Genomic DNA, 19,924 nt, shown 5'->3' with positions numbered 1-19,924 from the left:
AGCGAAACAGTGCGCGGACAAGCATGCAGACGCGCAGTCGGTCGCTGCGAATCTGCGCGATCGCTGCATTGAGGCTTCATTCTGTTACGCTCCATTTAGTTATACAAACATTATAAGAACATATTTCTCATAGTTTGCTCTCAGCGTTTACCTACCTTTCACGCAAGAAGCCGGTTCGGGAGACTCCATCGCGGCGACCGCGCGCAGTGGCGTTCACTGTACGTATTCGGTAAAGAGATAGCGTGTAAAGGATCGTGTGCTTTCAGTTTGCCGAAGATTATTATTTAGACAGTAAACAACTTCTCTCGTTTCGAAAGTACTTACAGAAATGTCCGGGAGAGCTCGCGCGTGGTGTTTTCAGTGAGCGCTGACAGCAAAACCTATGAGGAGCGCGCCGCGTGATCCCTCATACTACGTCAGCGAGGGGCTTCCGATAGATGGCGACTCCGTAACTCATCGCCGCCAATAATAATTTTCGTGTTGAAGAACAAGGTTTATGGAACTGTTTTATTTTAGCGCAGGAACAGAGAAAATTACCAGTTCTAAAAGCCAAAGGTAGGCAGTGCACTGGTTCCCAATGTTCTGGGCCCTGCTTTATTTCCGGGAAGTGATAATGGCAATGTTTTTTTTTTCTTTCTTTCAATTTAGGTGTCAGAAATGTACAAATTTGCAAGTTCGTTGTGATGCATCCACTTATATTTCATATGTAATGTTTTGCATTGAGGCTGCTCTATACATTCACTGTCTTAAACTAGGCTTTCCATGTCGTCCAATGTTTTGTTGTTCGTTGCCCTTAAATGCACATATGGTGTTGCATAGGTGCACAATACAGCACATGCCTGTATGACAGATGTGATGACTTTGATTGAACAACACCGTGAAAAAGATTTACGGAGCCTGCGTCCCGTGGGAATCAACGTTGTGCGAAGCATTTTGCAGGCAGCTGGCTATCCATCATGTTTGTGGTTCTCCTACCAGATCGACCAATGTGTTTATGTAAAGCAAGCAGTCATGTGTTTGTGCAGAACTATGTGTTGACAGAAGCAAAACAACAATGATGGCGATAGCATGACTACAGTTCCTTGTTTACTCCCGGGAAAAAAACATTACAACCTGGGCAGATCCTGAAGGTGGTACATTGTTGCACGCATCTTTCTTGTGTTGTTAGCTACGAGGAAAGTACTGGGGAATGTGGGCCATTATTGAATGCACTGCAGTCAACACAGTGTTAGCTGCCACAAAGCAAGATTGGACATTCCATTTCGTGATGCAAAGACAAAGGTGATCTGTGATGCTTGCGGAAGAAAGATTGGTGAAGTGAATGGCAAAGAAAAGCAAGCCATATTTATTTAAAGGACCCCTCACCAGGTGCCATTGCAAATTTTGGTTGTATATTTAAACCTCAAATCTGCAATTTGCCCCGTTATATGAAAATTTTGTTGTATTGAAATTACGAATGATAAGGTTTCACTGTCACGTCGACGATATCTTCACATCGGCGGTGCAAATTCAGTGAAGCCAGCCACGCTTTTGCGTGCACTCTGCCCCCATGGCTGATAGCATCGCCCACACTGGGACGATGCTATCCTGAAAAATTCCGGCAGCGGAGAGCAAATGCTTTGTCTGTCCCTCGCTCCAACAGGTCACCGAAACTCGAGATTACGCAACCTCCAATACTAAATGTGCGGGAAGACAGCTTACATTGTGCCACACGCCGTCTCGGCATGCCCACTCTTTGCACACGTGGCAGATTATATCTAAAGCAGGGTGCGTGGCTGCGTATGTGCTCAGCCACGCTTACAGCCATGCGCAGCTAAGGCCAAGATGCACGCCAACTTACCCACCCTGCTCCTCATGCGCGCTTGATCGTGTTGGTGCGAGCTCGCTTTCCTTCCCCTCGTTCCATTTGCTCGCACAGGAAGGCGGCACTCATGCGTGAAGCCACCATCCTTCTTTCTCACCTTCGCACCGTTTCACTCGCACATAAAGCACAAAGTGTGCAGGGCACGATAGGATCTCATCACGCTGACTTTATAGGGAACATGATACTGCTTCACTTCGGTGGGCGCTCTTGTGGTGCCAGGTGCGATTTGAGACATGAGTTTGTAAGCTGCCGCTTGTAATTAAATAATTTGACCATCTGCGTCCACAGAAGTTTCCATTTATCGTTTTGGCATTCCTTTGCGGCGGAAGCGGAATTCCATTATATTGAAATCCCATACAAACACACTTCTTTACACTGAGGTTCTAATTACTTGGTGTTCCATAGACAAGAGGTTACGAAAAGCTAAATACATCATTATATCGAGAATTTCGTTATATTGAAGTTTGTTAATCGAAGTTTAACTGTACACTGGAAGTTATGAGACGCCGTCCAGGCTGCCTTTCACCAAAGTAATTTTTCAAATGGATTGATTATTAGAGCAGACAGAAGTGAAGGAAAGGTTGTGTTTTCATGCCACCAGAGGGCGAGCATCACTGCAAGAGAGTAAAACATCTTTATTAATAATATTTGAATGGCGAGAGCAGTGTGGGAGGAACCCTCAGTCCAGGGTCCCTAAGATGATTCCGGCGATGTTTCGAGCCCATCGCCGGAATCACTGCAAGCAGGGCTACTCTCTCCTTTGCATGGAATTGGCTCTGCAAGCTGCTTTCCTACTGTGCCTCCTTTCTTTTTTCTTCTTCCTTTTTGCTGCTTGGAGCACTCCAGTTGTGGTGTTGTGCATTTGGCATGGGATGATTGACCAAACTTGTGTGCCATGCCCAGTGACGTTGCAAGCAGTACATTTTACACAGAAGCATTTGTGCATGTGACCTTGACTTTCTGACTGGAAGCAGGCATCCTCAAGATGAAGGGTTTGTGTGATGCACCGCTTTGATACTTCGCAGATAGGATCGTCACCAACTGACCTATGCACGTGCTTATCGGTTTGCAATGGCCAAACCTGGTGAGGGGCCCTTTAAGGCATCCATCTGGGCACACATGTACTAGCATACCTACAATGGTACAAAATAGAATAGTAAAGTAAAGAAGACGAAATAAATGGTTGAATATTGTGTGCTATTTCATTAACAGGTCTGCATGCAATAGAGATATCACATTAAAAAAAATATTTCATCTCTCAACAAAGAGAGTAGGGGGGTGGTGGGAAAAAGTTGCATTACTACAGCTTGACTAAGCCCGGCCCCCTATCGTACAATTTGCCAGTGTGCAGCAGTAATATAGGTACATAACAACATAAGTCTAGGCACTTTACAGAAAATGAAGAAAAAAATAACATGAATGTACAGGCAGTAAATTGTTTTTCTTTTGTGTAGCACAATATAATGAAGAAACGGTATCAGAAAGGTACATACGAAATAATTACAGAAAATAAGCTGTGATAATGCAGCTAAAAAGCAAATGAGAGCAAAAATGAATACATCAGACGCATCAAACTCGATATACATAGACGACATATATATATATATATATATATAAACGAGAAGAAAGGGGGTTAACCGAGGGGCCCAATTTTTATTAGTCATATAAGAAGCCAACAAACACTGACACCAAGGACAACATGGGAAATTACTTATGCTTATTAAATGAAATAAACAAACGATAAATTAATGGAAATTAAAGTGGATGAAAAAACAACTTGCCACAGGTGGAAACCGAACCCACAACCTTCACATTTCGCGTGCGATGCTCTACCAATTGAGCTACAGCGGCGCCGTTTCCCCATCCACTTTCTTGGGTATTTATGTGTCCTAGTAGAACCCTGGGAGTGTTAAGCCAGCGCCACCACTCACAGACCTTGGCGGCAGACATGGAACGTCGTTTTTGCCGCAGGCGTCACGAGAACGTGATCTTTTTGGGTGAAGGCAGCTGGTCAATAAACCCACACATATTACCTGAAGGCATCAATGTTGCTGGATTCGAGACCCTCGTTATATAATAAACTAATAATAATAATAATAATAATAATAATAATAAATAATAAAAGAGAGGGGGTTAACCGAGGGGCCCGATTTTTATTAGTCATATCATAAGAAGCCAACAAACACTGACACCAAGGACAACATAGGGAAAATTACTTGTGCTTATTAAATGAAATAAACAAACAATAAATTGGTCTGTGAGTGGTCGCGCCGGCTAACATTCCCAGGGTTCTACTAGGGCACATAAGTACCCAAGAAAGTGGATGGGGAAACTGTAGCTGTAGCTAAACGCTGTAGCTCAATTGGTAGAGCATCGCACGCGAAATGTGAAGGTTGTGGGTTCGGTTCCCACCTGCGGCAAGTTGTTTCTCCATCCACTTTAATTTCCATTAATTTATTGTATGTTTGCTCAGGGCGAACATAAAAATGCCTGCTGCTACCTTCCCTCGTACCCCCCTCGCACCCCCCTTCGTTTGTAATGTCTGTATTTTCACAAATTTTAAAGGGACACTGGAGATAAATGCCAAGTCAGTTTAGACGGACGAACACTTCTTTCTGAACTTTATTTTTTCATTATTTTGCAGTATGAAGTTGATTACTAGAAAACAAAATTAAGGTCAAAGTTTCATGTTTTCAATTTCGTTCTGAAACACCAGCACCAGTATATCAGTGTGACTTTACAATGAGACGTTCTTTCTTTTTTGCATTTGAGCAGTTGTGGCTCATTAAAGGTTCTTTATGCTTGCTAAACTCACTCTTTGGCTCTTTTAGAATACAATGTAGACTAACTGTAGGCCCAAGCAGATGTCGTCAAAATGTGTGTCATGGCAACCAAAGCCCCTTGCCTCGGTAAGAGCACAACTTTACTGGTTAGCGCATGAGGGTAGTGTACTCAGACGGGTGAAGCCATGTTTCTCTTCATTGTCCCCCTACATTAGTTCGCAGGTTGGCAGGCATGCTCCTTGAGGAATGCACAAAGGGATGCAGACTGCTTTGTTCTCCTGTGCAGGAAAGTTCTCGAGAGCTTCTATGATGGCAGCATACGTCTAAATGGCCAGAAGGTCCCCAAAAAAAGCATCCAGGTGAGCCATATTTGTGGCTTTAAAATGTGTCCTATGCTCATAGATTTTTGACCCACTGAAAACGAGTGTAATCTGGTGCTACTGTGTGGCTCCTGAGCATGGCTCCTAAAAGCCAACTGCAACCAAAATTTTGCTGTGGCTAAATTGGTTGTAAAAGAGTACCATGTAGAAAAGTATTAAAAGAGTAGTAGATCACGCTGAAGCAATATTTGCAAAGCTGCTCAGTTGGTAATTGTCTAAATTTCTTATTAGAACATAAGTAATGTATATGTACGTAAGTAGTACATAGGCAGATGCATGCACCTGGTGGTGATCATAAATGACACATAATCTCGGAGGTCATACTGAGGAACCGCACATTCTAGGTCGTGTGTTGCTTCCAGCGAGGTGTAATGGCGGCATTTTTTGCTGTTTCGGCCTCGGAACCAACTATTTTTGCAAGCTTTTCTTGCCGAATCTACTCGTATTTAAAGTTTATAATTTTGCACACTGGCTCCTTTATATCTATGCCATGTTAAACTAGGCTTTCAACGGGCTCCATAATTTAGCTGTCGTTGGCCTTTTTTTTATTGTTGTTTATTGTTTATTGAATACGGGAAGGTATATAGTAAATATTAGTACAGAAGGAGGTCCCAGAGTTTAAACTGCCGAGGGGACCTCCTGTGCTAAATACAAAAAAAAAAAAATTATCAAATACAGACAGGCAGTGGTGTTACAGATCAGAGAAACAGTACTAGCAAAGATAAATTAAATAACTAGAATACATAACTCCATTAGAACATAATTATACAGAGAAGTACATAAAACGAATTGAGTACTAGACGGTTATACATAATGTAAAGCGTAAAAAATAAAGCACAGTTTGTTGTCAATAAAAGTTATTTATTACTAACAGGCTGTTGACCACAAGTGAATTTTCAATGCTTTATGAAATGATTGTTCTGGATGGATGCACTTGATGTTAATGAATTCCAAAACATTATTCCTGAAAAGAGCGCTGTCTGCTTGCCGCAATTTGTGCGTACTGTAGGTAATAACACATTATTTTGTTCCGAGAATCTTGTAATGTTATGGTTGAGTAGTTGGGGGCCCGAACAATTTGTAATGACTGCACCTTGATTTCGGATGTGGTAAATTAAAAGACCAAGCTTTAGCTGTAATGAGTAAGTGAGGGGAAGGATTTGTAGATGTTGGTAAAGTGGGGGAGCAGATGCCATATGAGAACTAAATGTAGTCAGGCGTACTGCTTGGTTTTGTAAGTGATGAAGGCATGACATGTGTGTTTCATATGTGTTTCCCCATGATGTGAGACAATATATCAGGTGACTATGTACGAATGTGTAATACAGTGACCATAAGATGTGTTGCTGAAAGTAATGTCGAGATTTGGTTAATACACGTAAACCAAAATCAATTTTTTTAACAAGGGATATGGTATGTTTGTTAAATTTTAGATGAGAGTCAAGAGCAACACCAAGAAATGTGGTCGTATCAGATGGATAAATTACGTGGTTACCTAGATTAAGACTCGGAACTAAAGAGGTTTGCTTATGATGAGTATGAAAAATCATGAAGCATGTCTTTGTGGCATTTATTTGTAGCACATTGTCAAGACACCAAGACGCGATTTTTCTAAGGTCTTTGTTTAGTCGTGTTGTTAAGTTACTAAGGTCTTTATCTCCGGCAAATATAGTTGTATCGTCAGTGTAAAGTATGCATTCTGAATCGTTGAGACAATTAGGCAAGTCATTAATATACAAACGAAAAAGAAGAGGGCCTAAAATGGATCCTTGCAGAACACCTTGATTAGTAGTTATTAACTGCGATATGGCATCAGCAAATTGGACAACTTGGGTACGGTCAAGCAGATAACTCTGTAGAAGGTTTAGAGCAGGTCCAGTGATACCTAGTGATTCTAACTTAGAAAAAAGGATAATGTGGTCAATTGTATCAAATGCCTTAGTAAAATCAATAAATAACGCCGTGGCCCAGCACCCGTTGTCAATGAAGTTTCTAATGTGGTCAGTGAATTCTATTAGAGCAAGTTCCATGGAAAAATTAGGGCGGAAACCGAATTGATGGGGTGTCAAAAAGTTAAATTTTTCAAGGTACTTCACGAGGCGGTCAGCAAGAAATTTTTCTATTAGTTTACTAAAAAATGGTAGGATCGTTATCGCGTGATAGTTACCCAATACGCTTGGATCTCCTTTTTTAAAAACAGGCACAACTTTTCCTTGTTTTAGTACAGAGGAAAGAATACTTCTGGTAAATATATTATTTATAAGGGTGGCAAGAACACCCGATAGCTCATGGGCGACTAGTTTAATTTTGGATGGGTGAATAAGGTCTCACCCTGGGCCAGCGCATTTTTGAATTTGCATTGCATTTGAAGGCCACTATGGAAATGATTGCCAGTACTACATGGATTTGCCCATATGCGTTGCCCTTCTGGCTTCAAGCAACCCTGTGGATTATTGTACTAACCTTATCAAAGCTAATTTTTTACAGCAGATACATTATGCAATAATAATTGGCTTCATATAGCCTGTAATTTTTGCTATTCCATGGTTTTCAGAACATCACAAATAAAGATATCTAAAGTGCAAAAAATAGTTACGTTTAGCAAGTGCATCCAGGCTTAGCAACGTGGATGCACAAAAGCAGCGTGTGTGTGTGCCGAATGTTACGTAACAAAATGAATGAGTTCGAACGCAAAATGCTTATCTGCTCTTAAGTATGGAGAAGGCAGCATGCAACGGAATTGAACCAGAAGAAAAAAAAAGGTTGCGCTCTGCTCTGCCAATGTCACGCCATAACTTGGAGCCTAGCGCAAAAGGGGCACACAGGACAACCAAGATGCAGCACCTTTCCAATTATAGAAGAGTGTAGATGTCGCTGTGCGTAGGATGTGCTGAAACAAGGACTGAATGTGGAACACAAAGGGGCATGCGGGAGTGCACTTGTGAATGATGTTTAAAGGGTAGCACACGGTCTGTTTATTTTTGTGGGTATTTGAAAAGCATACATATTGACACGTGTACTTATCTTTATCGGGCGACCACGTTTCGCCGCCTAACAAATGTTATCGCACAGCGCGGGACGCGCCTGCATGTATCCGAAGTTTCTGGAAAGTTATCCGCTGTCTGTTGTCGCCAAACCTTGTGTTATCTGATTTCATCGCATGACGTGAATGGTGTAGAACTTTGTGGAAGGCACGCGGGTCCCAACGATTAGTCTGGAACATTCGACGACTGCTGTATAAAGCCGACACGCTTGACCCGCTGATCAGATTTTCAACGATCGCCGACCGTGTTCGCCGCTATCGTTTTGCTATAAGTGTAGCCTGTTTTGTGGGCACAGGTTCGCCCAATAGAAGTTAGTTTTGTCGTTCACAGTATTGCTACTGTGTTCTTCAACGTCACCACCACGTGACAATATTTCTCTTTGCGACAACGAAACCAATGGCATATGCATGAATATTCCCTGTGTGTTAGCACCTAGCCACGTTGGTACGTAGCCATGTACAGTAAAAGCTCGTTAATTCGGATCTCAAGAGACCAGGAAAAATGTCCGAATTATCCGAAGGCCAAATTAACAAATGAACATAAACAACATTAAAATCAAGTTGGAGAAGTATACCTTTATTTACTGAAGTATTTTGCAATAGTCGTCTGCTTTTTCGCGCAGAGTCCGGCTGACATCACAATTTTTCTTAAGGGGGGATGTGGCATTCGATAACAACTTTCTTATTTCTTCGTGGATTTTTATGAAAATTGGCAGATTTATCAGCAACGTTTCTGTGTTACAACTGTTTAAATTTCATAAAGATATCTTTAGAACTTTCTTATGTATAATATCTTTCTCCTTCTGGCCTTGTTCCAAGCCTGAATCACTTAAAAAAGTATGATAGAATACTTGTGCAAAGCACTGCGCATTCTAAGATGAATGGTTGAAGTCATGACATTCTTAGATTTCTTTTTTTATTTGCGATGCAATTTTTTTCAGTTCTCATTTTTTCAGAGGTGACTGTATCACAGGCATTTAGGCTGTGAGCAAGTAGCCGAGTCGTTAATTGTAGTAAAGTCAAACTGCAAAAGCAAGAGTGTCATGCCCTTGACAATACATTCAGGAATACAGGGGAAAAAACGGAACTGAAATAAACCTAGTGGTCACAAAGAAATCAGTGGTACAAGCAAAGCAGGAAGCAAGAAAAGTCATTTTGAGGAAAAGGCTTTCAAAGTTGTACCTTCGATTTTACATTATCAAAAGGCACCGGGGTTGTAGTCATTGTGTCCTTTTCAGTGCGCGGCTTCTTGAGTGCCCTGCCTTTGGTTTGATGTGCCTTGCTTGACTTTCTTTTCTGCAAGACATCCCTTTCCGCTGCTCTGCGAAGAGCATTTGCAGTCCAAGTGTTGCACAATACTCAGCATAGGCATGGCGGGTCCCAGCATTGTATTTGCAGACTGCCTCATGGACAGCTGTCTCTGTTGCAACCGGTGATGCGTTTTTATCTTTTGGCAGCAGTGACCATTTGACCGAATGAAGGCTTTCGGCAGCGTTTTGGATTTTTTCCCCTAGGCAACGGCTGAGGAGCTGCATGTCAGAAAGGTACACGGGCAGCAATGCATCTGCAACATGCTTTCCAAGCCAGTACTTGTGGGGAGGTGGAGGCTTCTCTGCTTCTGCAGGCAAAGGTCATGATGGGGGTCTTCATCAGTAGATGTTATATGATAATGTGTTGCTATCACGGCTTTTTGCATGTCTTCAACATTGTCATTGTCACGCAGAGCCACACCATAGTAATTTGTCAGTTTATGAAATCTTGAGTGAGGCCACCTTTCCCTCCAAGAGGTTGCCCTTTCTTGCCTTTTGTGATCAGAGCATGCAGAGCCGTCCCCATCCTTTTCTTGACATGATTAATGCAGTCCTCCTTTGTAAATGGAATAAATCCATAAGTCTTGTCCTGGCAGAGTGCTACAAAGGTTTCATGGTAAGGGTTGTGGGATTCTGGGATTCTCACCCGTGCTCTTGGGACAAAGGAACAACAACACAGTACTAGTGCAAACAATCACAAGGACATTTATTGCACCTCTCATTGATCAATGCCTGCTAGCCGAGTTGCTATCCACAAAACATGCCGATGGGCTTGCGACAAATCTAGGAAGTCCGACGCACCGCGACCGGATAGCGAGCGAATATGTTCGCCCCATGCTGGACACCAACGTCTGGTTGTTCGCGCGTACGTGGTCACGCAAACAGTGGCGCATTCAAATGAGGCCTTGCGAGATGGTCTCGCAGAAGCATGGATCGGCGCACGCGCGGGACGTTTGTGCCGCTTGCCGACCCACAGCAAAAGAGGAAGAGCCTTCCCGTGCCCAAGTAACCCTGCCATTAGGCAGCGTTAGCAGCTCAACACTAAATTACTGTGGAGACGACAGAGACAGTCTAGCTTTCAGTTTTAGTGCAGCTAAGTTCGGTGGGATGTATTTCAACCATACAACTGATCAGGAGCTTACAATACAGGGCCATGAAATACCCTGAGAGTCCGAATACAAATATTTCGAGGTATGGATAAACAAAGCGCAAAGGTACATGGAAAAGCAAGAACAGTCTCTCATAGCAAAAGGGCGAAGAGATGCCGGGATAATGAAACATAGGGCATTGTGGGGGTACAACAGGTATGAGGTACTGTGAGGTATTTGGAAGGGAGTAATGGTGCCGGCGCTTACTTTCGGGAATCCGATCCTGTGCTTAAGGGCAGAAGTTCAGTCGAGACTAGAAGTAAATCAGAGAGCTGTTGGAAGATTAGCACTTGGTGCCCACAGGAAAATCACAAACGAAGCAGTACAGGTGGACATGGGCTGGGCATCTTTCGAAGCACGGGAGGCTCAGAGTAAAATCCTATATGAAAAACGGCTGAGGAAATTGGATAACAGGTGGGCAGCTAAGGTATTTAAATACCTATACAGAAAGAGCGTTGACTCACAATGGCGGAAAAGAACTAGGAAGTTAACCAGTAAGTATGCCAGACACGAGGATGGAGAAAGACAGAGCATTAAATGACAGGTAAAAAATGCGGAAGGTAAAAATTGGATAAATTCAATGGAAAAGAAGCATAGTGTTGAACTATATCGAGACTGGAAACAGCAGATCAGGAAGGAAGTGCTTTATAACTCAAGAGGCAGTGCCCTTCTCTTTGAAGCTAGGTCAGGATGTCTTAGAACGCGGAGCTATAATAGGAAATTTAAAGAAGACGACACATGTACTGTGTGTGGTAAATCTGTAGAAATAATAGAACACCTCATACTAAAAAGTGATGGTATCCATCCCGATGTCGATGCGGGCACAGTCACGTTTCCAGAGGCCCTAGGATTCAGAGATAACATAGTCATGTACATAAATATGCAGTGGAAATTAGCAAAATGCAATTGGAGGATTGGTGGCTCAAAAGCAGAGAGGTGACATAACTTTAATAGTGTAGGAAGATGCATTTAACGAAAATGGCAAATTTTAATAACTTGCAACACAGTTAAACAATAATAAAAAGCTGAGCATGGTGGCACTGCCAACACCCTATTTCAAAGGGGATGCTCCTACCTTCCGTGGATGGATGGATGGATGGAAGGTAGGTAGGAATATGTCCAGAGTAGCATATCACCAATACAAACCAGCTTCCGAAACTATGCTCCTCACACACTGACAGCAAGCCGATAGTACACAGGTGCATATCACAACATAAGTCAGCTACATTGTGCAAGTACTAGCGATCCTGGCGGGCCGAGATGCGAGGAGGCGCTTGTCACTTGTGAAGTCCGCAGCTGGAACTACGCTCCGTACATGCTCACGAACAATGCGAGGTGATTGTCAGACTATAAACGGCCCATGGGCATTATCAGATGTAAGCTTCTGAAACTATACACCACACATACAGACTAACATTGCGCACCAAGAAGCGCGGCCTGCGCGCGGTGGCGCGGTAGCTGAAGACGCGCTCCACCAACGAGACCAATGGCGAATGCGTATGGCCATTTGGAGGCCTCGGAATGGCCTTGAATCATTTGCTTTTTGTGCGCTTGCTTCTGAATGGAGGAGGTGGCTGGCATCGCAAATTCAAATGCGGAGAAATGCGCTTTCCAACACGGGCAAAATGGCGGTGCTCGGTTGCACCATTACGGAGATATCGTGGCTTGAAAAACGCCTTTTTTTTTTTGCGATTTCTGCGGAATTTTTTCGTCACGTTAGCTGCTACTAAAATTTTTTTTAGCACTTCTACAGGGTTTTCAGTGTTCATGTTTTGGAATCGGATAAAAAAAGAGTTATGGAAACGGAATATGTGCTTTTCAAAAAATTTGGTTGTTTGGTCATATTTTGCGATACGAAAGCCGTGTCCCCCCTTAAAGGGAAGCTGAAGATTTTTCCAGAAAAAATGAGTGAGGAGCTGTACGTAATGGTTTTCAACCCTCCGAATTCGAACATTGCATCGAAATTGCGCGAAAGAAAGCGCAAACAGATTTTATTTCGACGAAAAGTGCAGCAGCAGAGTTGTGCAGCTCACGCCTTGTTTCCGCCTGTGATTGGTCGGGCGCCTCGTGACGTCAACATTGGTGTTCGTCTGGACCGGCCACTGCCGCCACATATGAAGCACGGTGCAAGGTGGTTCGGCGCTGTGGTTTGGTGAGACGATAATGGTAAATTTTGAGAGCTTGCGTTTCTCTGACGAGTTCGGCGTTGCTCCCTACAGGTACGAGCCGATTGCGAGGAGCCGCCCTCTCGAAGAAGCAAAAGATGCTGGTAGTAAGCAGTGGTTTCGACGGGAACAAAAGCGAAGTGTTAGCATCTCCTAATGTTAGAAATGTTCTTTGGTGAGTATGTTTTTTGCAAAGCTGCATTCAGCGATCCAGTGAGTTCGTTTCCGGGCAAACAACTGCGCTATTATGTTCTTACGTGCTTCCTCGTGGAACGTAAGCGGGAATGCGATCATCAGCATTTGTGCGCTGCCCCAAAGTGGTCGGCAATCTACACAGATGGTTTACATGCGGTAAAGTTTTCCGGCTCTTGCAGCACGTGTAGTGACCTCCACAAGCGTGCCATCTGCACGCTACTCATAACAGGAGCCGTAAAGGCAGCGAATTCTATCGGCTACGTGAGACGGCCGGTTTCTCTCTGTGCACGAGAGAAGGGGGAGCGCAGCATCCTGGCGGGCTCTGGCTTTCAAACACATGAAGACTTTACACTTGCACTGCATTATGGTAGCTGCATGTTGGCTGTTTCGCAACACATGTGCGAATAGAAAATTAACAGCGGTTTGCGACGAAACCTGCGTCAAGGGTGGGAGATGAACATGTACCTTCCATTCAGTGTGCTAACATGAAGGAGCTAGCAATAAATCAAAATCCAGGTTTTGGATGAGTTTGTGTATTCATAAGGTCTTCCAAGACCAGTTACCATCCGTCTGCCCGCACCCGTCCCGCCTTTGTGCGTTCGTTCTCACTCTCACTAATTCACGCATTATTGATAAACTCTGGTAGTAATCATCGTCACAGAAGTGGTTAGAGCACAGCGCTGTTGTTCTTGAGCGCTTGAAATTCTTTCGATTCGCAGCAACCTCCCACTTAGCTGCAAGCTTCTTGTCTTGTGAGAAGTAATGGACAACATTGTTGCGGCCGCTGGTGTTCGTGCAACTGTAGGCTGTACAGAACGCCGGCATGATCAGCCCACCACTTCAATTGACGCTGCGCACGTCAACTACCACTCTACATACTAACAAACAAAGGAATGCAGGCTTGAGCGAGGCAGATTATGACGGCACGCACGCAGAAACAAGCACGGTCAGGCACGGTCGCGGAGACTGCAAAGGAGCAGAAAACCAGGACTGACGTCACTACGCCGCGGTTGCCGGTCTCCGCTCGCATCGTCGCGTCAGCAGCAGCGTGCGGCGCTCGACGGGGGGCGGAGCGACAGCACAATTTTAACCGGCGATTACGTCGTTCCTAAGTGAAAAATTCCACCCAAAATTTTACGTGCATGGTTGATAAGGTTCTTGTATCCGTATATGAGCGCCTTATTGAATTCGACAGACTCTTTAGCTTCCCTTTAACTCTTCCAAGTGGCCCGCACACTGTCGGAAGTGGTCAGGCAAACGTCCTCCAATATCAAAAGCGCCTCCATGACTTCCGTGAGGTGCGATGAGGTCGCGGCTGCACCTTCTCGCATGATTCTTCGTCTGAATCATGGTCTTCCTGGGCACCCGTGACATCATTAACCCTTTGAGGGTCGATTTTTTTCGCCATATGTGACTGCCCAGGGTCGATTTTTTTTATTGCAGATTCCAATTCATCTTAGGAACTTATTTCGAAAAAATATTTACTGTAATCTTTTTAGGGTGACCATAAAGTGAGAAAAAGATCTTTTGCGTTGGTATATATGCACTCTTCATTCATGAATAACAATTAAAAAGAAAATAAACGTATCAGAATTAAAAAATTTGATGCATTTTCATGCACATGGTTCAAGGCTTTGAAAATCCGCACACGAGAATATTTCACAAGTCTCAAATGTTTCTGCTCTTACACTAATATGTACGCCCATAGCGTAATCGAACTGCGTAGGTACGTGCACTCAAGAAAACTGTTTGGCTGTGTGCCCAACAGAAAAAGCAACACGTGTGACAAACTTCTGCTAATCTTCATTTTATCGCCAACCACCTAGGGCAATAGGTTTCGCGAGTCTTAAAAAAAAAAAAAAGGAAACTGAAACGCATGCACGGCGACATCCTTCCTATGCGCACCCCCTATGAGCACTAAACGAGCGAGAAACAAGCAGTCGCGCTTTGAGCGATCAGTAACGAGATAGCCATCAGTTTTGCAAGCGCAAAAAGCCATAACCTCCCGCGAAACGAAATCCAAACAGTCTCCCGCCCACGCGCGTGCCAATGTGCTAGCGGTAGCATATAGACGCGGGGGAGGAAACTAGCACTAAAACAAACCATGCAACGAAAACCGAGAGAGGGAGGCGCGCAAAAGAAATTCCCGGTATCCCCACATAGTGGCAGCACATGACAGAAAAGAAAAAGTTTGGAAATCGGCGCGCTTTTTAAATGTACAGACGGCGACGTAAATATATGGCATCGACCATTTTTGGACTTGTTCGCGGAACCGTATATTTACATCATTGACTGTTAAAGTGTTAATAATTTCTTCATTGGTCAAGAGACCAGTCGTGGCGACACAATCATTAATCGTGATGTAATCCTGAAGGGTCACATCTGTGGGAAAGACAGGATCAAAGGTAGGGCAGTCATCATTGGTGAACTCAGCCGACAGCTCGTCGGCTACTGCCGCATGCTTGGGCCTCACAAAACCGCTGCGCTGAAAACAGTTGGTGATGATGAGCACTGCGCTGAGTAAGTCTATATAGCTTTCCAACTTCTGAGCGTGAGATCATTCACTGTAGCAGGTGCTTTCGGTACTTCGACTTCACATAGTGAATGATACCCTGGTCCATCGGGTGAAGGGCACATGTAGTGTTGGGCGACAAAAAAACTACGTTGACGCTCTTCAGTTCAACTGTACAGTTATGTGCACTGCAGTTGTGAACAATCATAATTATCTTGCGGTCCTTAGACCTGAAGTGCCGGTCTAACTGCTGCAGCCACCCTCGAAAAATGTCTGAGGTCATCCAAGCCTTCCTGTTTGCTCTGCACTCGACAAGAAGGCTTTTGATGTTTTTAAAACAATGTGGCTTATGCACCTTCCCGATGACAAGTGGCAAGCGCTCCGTGCCAGTCATATTGGCGGCAAGAAGCACAGTTATCCTTTGCTTGCACTTCTTGCCACCAATGCACGGATCCCCTTTGAAAGTCACCGTCTTGTCGGGCAGAGCTCTGAAAAAATAGAGCAGTTTTGTCTGCATTGATCACGTCACTTGGTTCATATGCGGCGATGTGCTCAAGCAGCTTCACACTTTTTCACTGGGTGGTCACACTTCCGTCAACGTTGGCCTTTTCGCTGCACGCACTTCTGAAGATGAGTTCGTGTCTCTCCTGAAACCTCGCGAACCACCCTTCTGAAGCTCTGAACGATTCAGTGTTCATCATTGCAGCCTACTTCTCACCTTGTGCCAGGATGAGAGGTCCACTCAAAGGCAGATGCGCATTGCGACAGTCAGTAACCCACTGGAGCAAAGCTTCTTCGTGCTGGGGATGAGCTGCGGTTCGCAACCGCTTTCTTGATATATGAAACTTGTCACTTTCGAAGGCTTTAAGAATCTGTTGTTCATTTTTCATGTTTGTTCCCAACGCTTCACGTTGTATTTGGTCATAACGTGCTGTCGCAATTCGCCATTCTTTAAAGCCTGCAAAATTTCCACCTTAGTCGCCAAGTTCTTGGCTTCGTACTTCTGCCACTTTGCTAGTGTTGCCATCACTGTAGCGCACGATGGTGGTGGCATGCAAAACACGGTCACAACGAAAAAAGAAAACTCTGCATGAAGAGATGATGCCGACTCGAAAACACAAAAGAAAATGGCGTCGAAGGTGCAGTGGAGTGAAGAAAGAAAACACCAACGTTCGGTGACGCTTCGATCGCCCCCACTAATTGACGACGATGGCGATGTGTCTCAGGTTTCAGTTTCACTCCAGTGGTGCCAGCGCTGCTTTATTACACTTTCCTGTAACGGTGGACATCGGCATTTGTCCGAATTAAGTGGTGTGGGGCCGAATTCTGTCTAATTAACGAAGGTTTGGTACCATAGACTAACATGCACTTTGGCCAGGACCAATAGAGCCGTCCGAATTATCCGAATTTCAGAATTAACGAGCTTTTACTGTAATAACACATATAGCCACATTAGTATGTGGCTATGAGATCATGTAACCATTTTATGAACATGTGAAATTTCATTAAACCATCGGTCTCTAGTGTGCTTCTCTAAAATTTGTAGCAATTGCTACGATTGGGTGGATGTCTCATTTTCCCTTAGTTACTTCTCTCCACCTTGCAGATTTTTGCAGAACTATTACATCAAACTCTTGCCTTTGCTTCGAGTTGTTGACAAATTTGACTTCTCCCTGCCATCCGCTAGCTACCTGGTTGGCTCAGATGGTAGACCGGCTGCCCCAGAAAGGCAGTGGTCCCGGGTTGGAAACCCGGACCAGGACGAATTTTTCTTCAACTGTGAGGCTTTTCTTTCAAGGAACACGTATGGGTTTCCTTTTTAGCAACTGCTATGATTGGGTGGATGTCTCATTTTCCCTTAGTTACCTCTCTCCACCTTGCGGGTTTCCGAACTATTACGTCCATATTGAAATACGAATAAAATGCAGAAATGGTTTTATGGGACAACCACTGGACCGACTTGAATGAAATTTGTTGCATTCGACAGGTGAAGTTATATTCTAGTGACTGTAGGAAGCAGAATGTTGATTTAGGGCATGGAATATTTTACAGTTCTTAAAGATCCGTAATATTAAAGTTATTATTAATATCAAAGTTTACAAATCCGTAACCACACCAAAAACACATGACAGTTTTGTAAACTGTGTCCATTGGAGCATCTAAATTGACAAACTTGATATACAAGTTTACAGCTTACATGAAATTGTTGCTGTGTTTATGAGAAATTTGCAGAAGTCCTACTCACATAATACTGACCCATATTTCATAGCGGTGTATACTAAACCAATTTTGTCTGCTCTAGACGCATTATTAGCTGCAGTTTACAGAATTGTGATATCACTTTTTATTGCCAAGTTGTAAACTTGATATTTCAGTTTCCTGAAATTTTTCACTTTTCATTAATTTTTAGTAAGCAATTGATGGGCTTGAATAAGAAATCTGCTTCTTACAGTCATTAGGACCTTTTTTCTTCTAAATGCAACAAACTTAGTCAAATTCAATGAGTGATCACTGAGAAAAACAGTATCTCTGTCCTCGTGTGGCATTTAGATGGGAGCCCCCAAGGTAAAGCTTCCTCGTAAGTGGACCGAGCCAAGTGTTGCCCTTTAGTGTCCCTGTTCCAAAGCACTCTGTTGGCTGTTGTTATTCTGTGCAGGTTTGCATCGGTGACGAGGTCGACCACGTTCTGGGGTTCAGTGCACAAAATCCAAACCTTATGGAAGTTGACCGCGTCACTCTGCTGGCCACGCATCACGACCGTGTGACCGACAAAGGCAGATTCCAAGTGCGGCTACGCTGCCAACGACGACTTGTAATTGAAAAGTATGCAGATGAAGACTGAATAACGGACTGTGCCTTCCGTCTTAGTCGACTGATGACTTGCAGCGAAGTGATGATGCGATGGCAAGCACTATATGTCTGTAGTTACGGGGCGTGATTGAAGAAGCCACCTAACCTAAAACAAGGTTGTATCTTGGTTATAAGTAAAACAGGTTACTTAACTGCCAGTTGTTTTCCATTCCTTGCCTTTTAAATCACATATTGTTTGATAATGTTGACACCACAAAGCCCAATGTATTCATTCTGTGCTGAGCTTGATAGCTCACACTTCGTGTTCCAGCATGGAAAAATTAACACAAAGTCCATAGATCCGTTTTTGATATGCTGGGATGAGCTTTCAGTTGTGTGTGGTTCAGTAAACCAATTAAGCATTATTTAATTACTATATGAATTTATTTTACTTGTCTAACATTTAATAGTTACATTTAACCTGCTTTATGAGAGGTTTTGTTCTTTTGTGATGCGGACAATTATAAAATTTCCTGGAGACTCTACACTTCGCATCCTATTCCAAGTCTGGAACAAGCAGTGTCCCTTTGGATAAGGCTGCATAATAGCAACCTAGCTTTGTCAGCTGCATTGGTACTATTGTGAACAATATGAACGGGAACAATGGAGTATGCGTCGGATATGTTCAAACCCAGCTAGGGGTGATATGCAGTGGCCAACGCCACAATGTGGAAAGGAAGTTGCTGTTTCAAAGCGAAGCTTTCTTTGCCTGTTCCTTCGATTTTCCCACTGCTGCTGTTGTTGTCTGGGACACTGCACCAGGGAATGGTTCAGAGCATGTGTATTTTTGACAGGAGCATGGCAAAGAGGAAAGGCGGTGCGATAAACTCGTTTGGACCTTGGCACTGCGTCAGATGTGCACAGTGCCTTCGGGAGCTCCATGGGTGTCACCACATTAGCCTCTTGACAGCTGTAATTATCCATGACCTCCCGCAAAAACATTGCAGAAACTTCTAATGTGGTCACATTTTCCTAGTTCTCGAAGGGCATCTTGTAATCGGCCATTGCCATTCTGCCAGTTTCGTTGGGAGCACTGATAGCTGTTAGGAGCCTTTTATCTTGATCTTTTACAATCATCCCATGTCTTTCAATAGTAGACAAATGTCTGAAAGCACTTACAAAAGACACAGGAGTCATGAACATTTTGACAGCTTGGACAGTAGCTAATAAGGTGCAGCACCTTCAGCATGCATAACTACTATCCTAAATTACGGGGTTTTACATGCCAAAACCACTAGCTGATTATGACGCACGCCGTAGTGAGGGACTCTGGAAATTTGGACCACCTGGGGTTCTTTAACATGCACATAAATCTAAGTACACGGGTGTTTTCGCATTTCTCTCCCATCGAAATGTGATCGCCCTGGCCGGGATTCGATCCCGCGACCTCGTGCTTAGCAGCCCAGCACCATAGCCACTAAGCAATCATGGCGGATCATAACTATGCTCCTATATAGATAGCTGCGCAGGTTTGATCCTGGTGTCCCAAGCTCTTGGGAACTAGTCTCATCATGGGTGCAACCTGGCTCAAGGCTATATCACTGTGGTTTGCATTCTTCGCTGACACGCTTGCCTCACTGCACCAGGCAGCCCTCATCCGGAGGAGTGTTTGTATTAGGCAGGGTGTCAAACTTTTGCTGTTCCGAAGCCATGCCTGCTAAAGAAAAAGATTTT

The 19,924-nt window shown here is 43.8% G+C and overlaps 1 protein-coding gene across 3 annotated transcripts in view; it reads left to right on the top strand.

The window, feature by feature from the left end:
- Nucleotides 1-19,924, top strand: part of LOC142584697 (mitochondrial transcription rescue factor 1) — a 29,900-nt gene extending 9,976 nt beyond the window's left edge. For 2 of the 3 annotated variants that reach the window (XM_075694896.1, XM_075694895.1), the window contains exons 3-4: nt 4,934-5,006; nt 18,057-19,924. In XM_075694896.1, the coding sequence (XP_075551011.1) occupies nt 4,934-5,006; nt 18,057-18,242 (259 nt within the window). In that variant the 3' untranslated portion in view covers nt 18,243-19,924. Of the gene's footprint in view, nt 1-4,933; nt 5,007-12,747; nt 12,869-18,056 lie in introns of all 3 variants that reach the window. The other variant, XR_012828878.1, reaches the window with a different exon arrangement.

Source organism: Dermacentor variabilis, chromosome 6 (genome assembly GCF_050947875.1).
Source record: "Dermacentor variabilis isolate Ectoservices chromosome 6, ASM5094787v1, whole genome shotgun sequence".
NCBI lineage: Eukaryota > Metazoa > Arthropoda > Arachnida > Ixodida > Ixodidae > Dermacentor > Dermacentor variabilis.
This window is presented reverse-complemented; position numbering and strand designations above follow the sequence as displayed.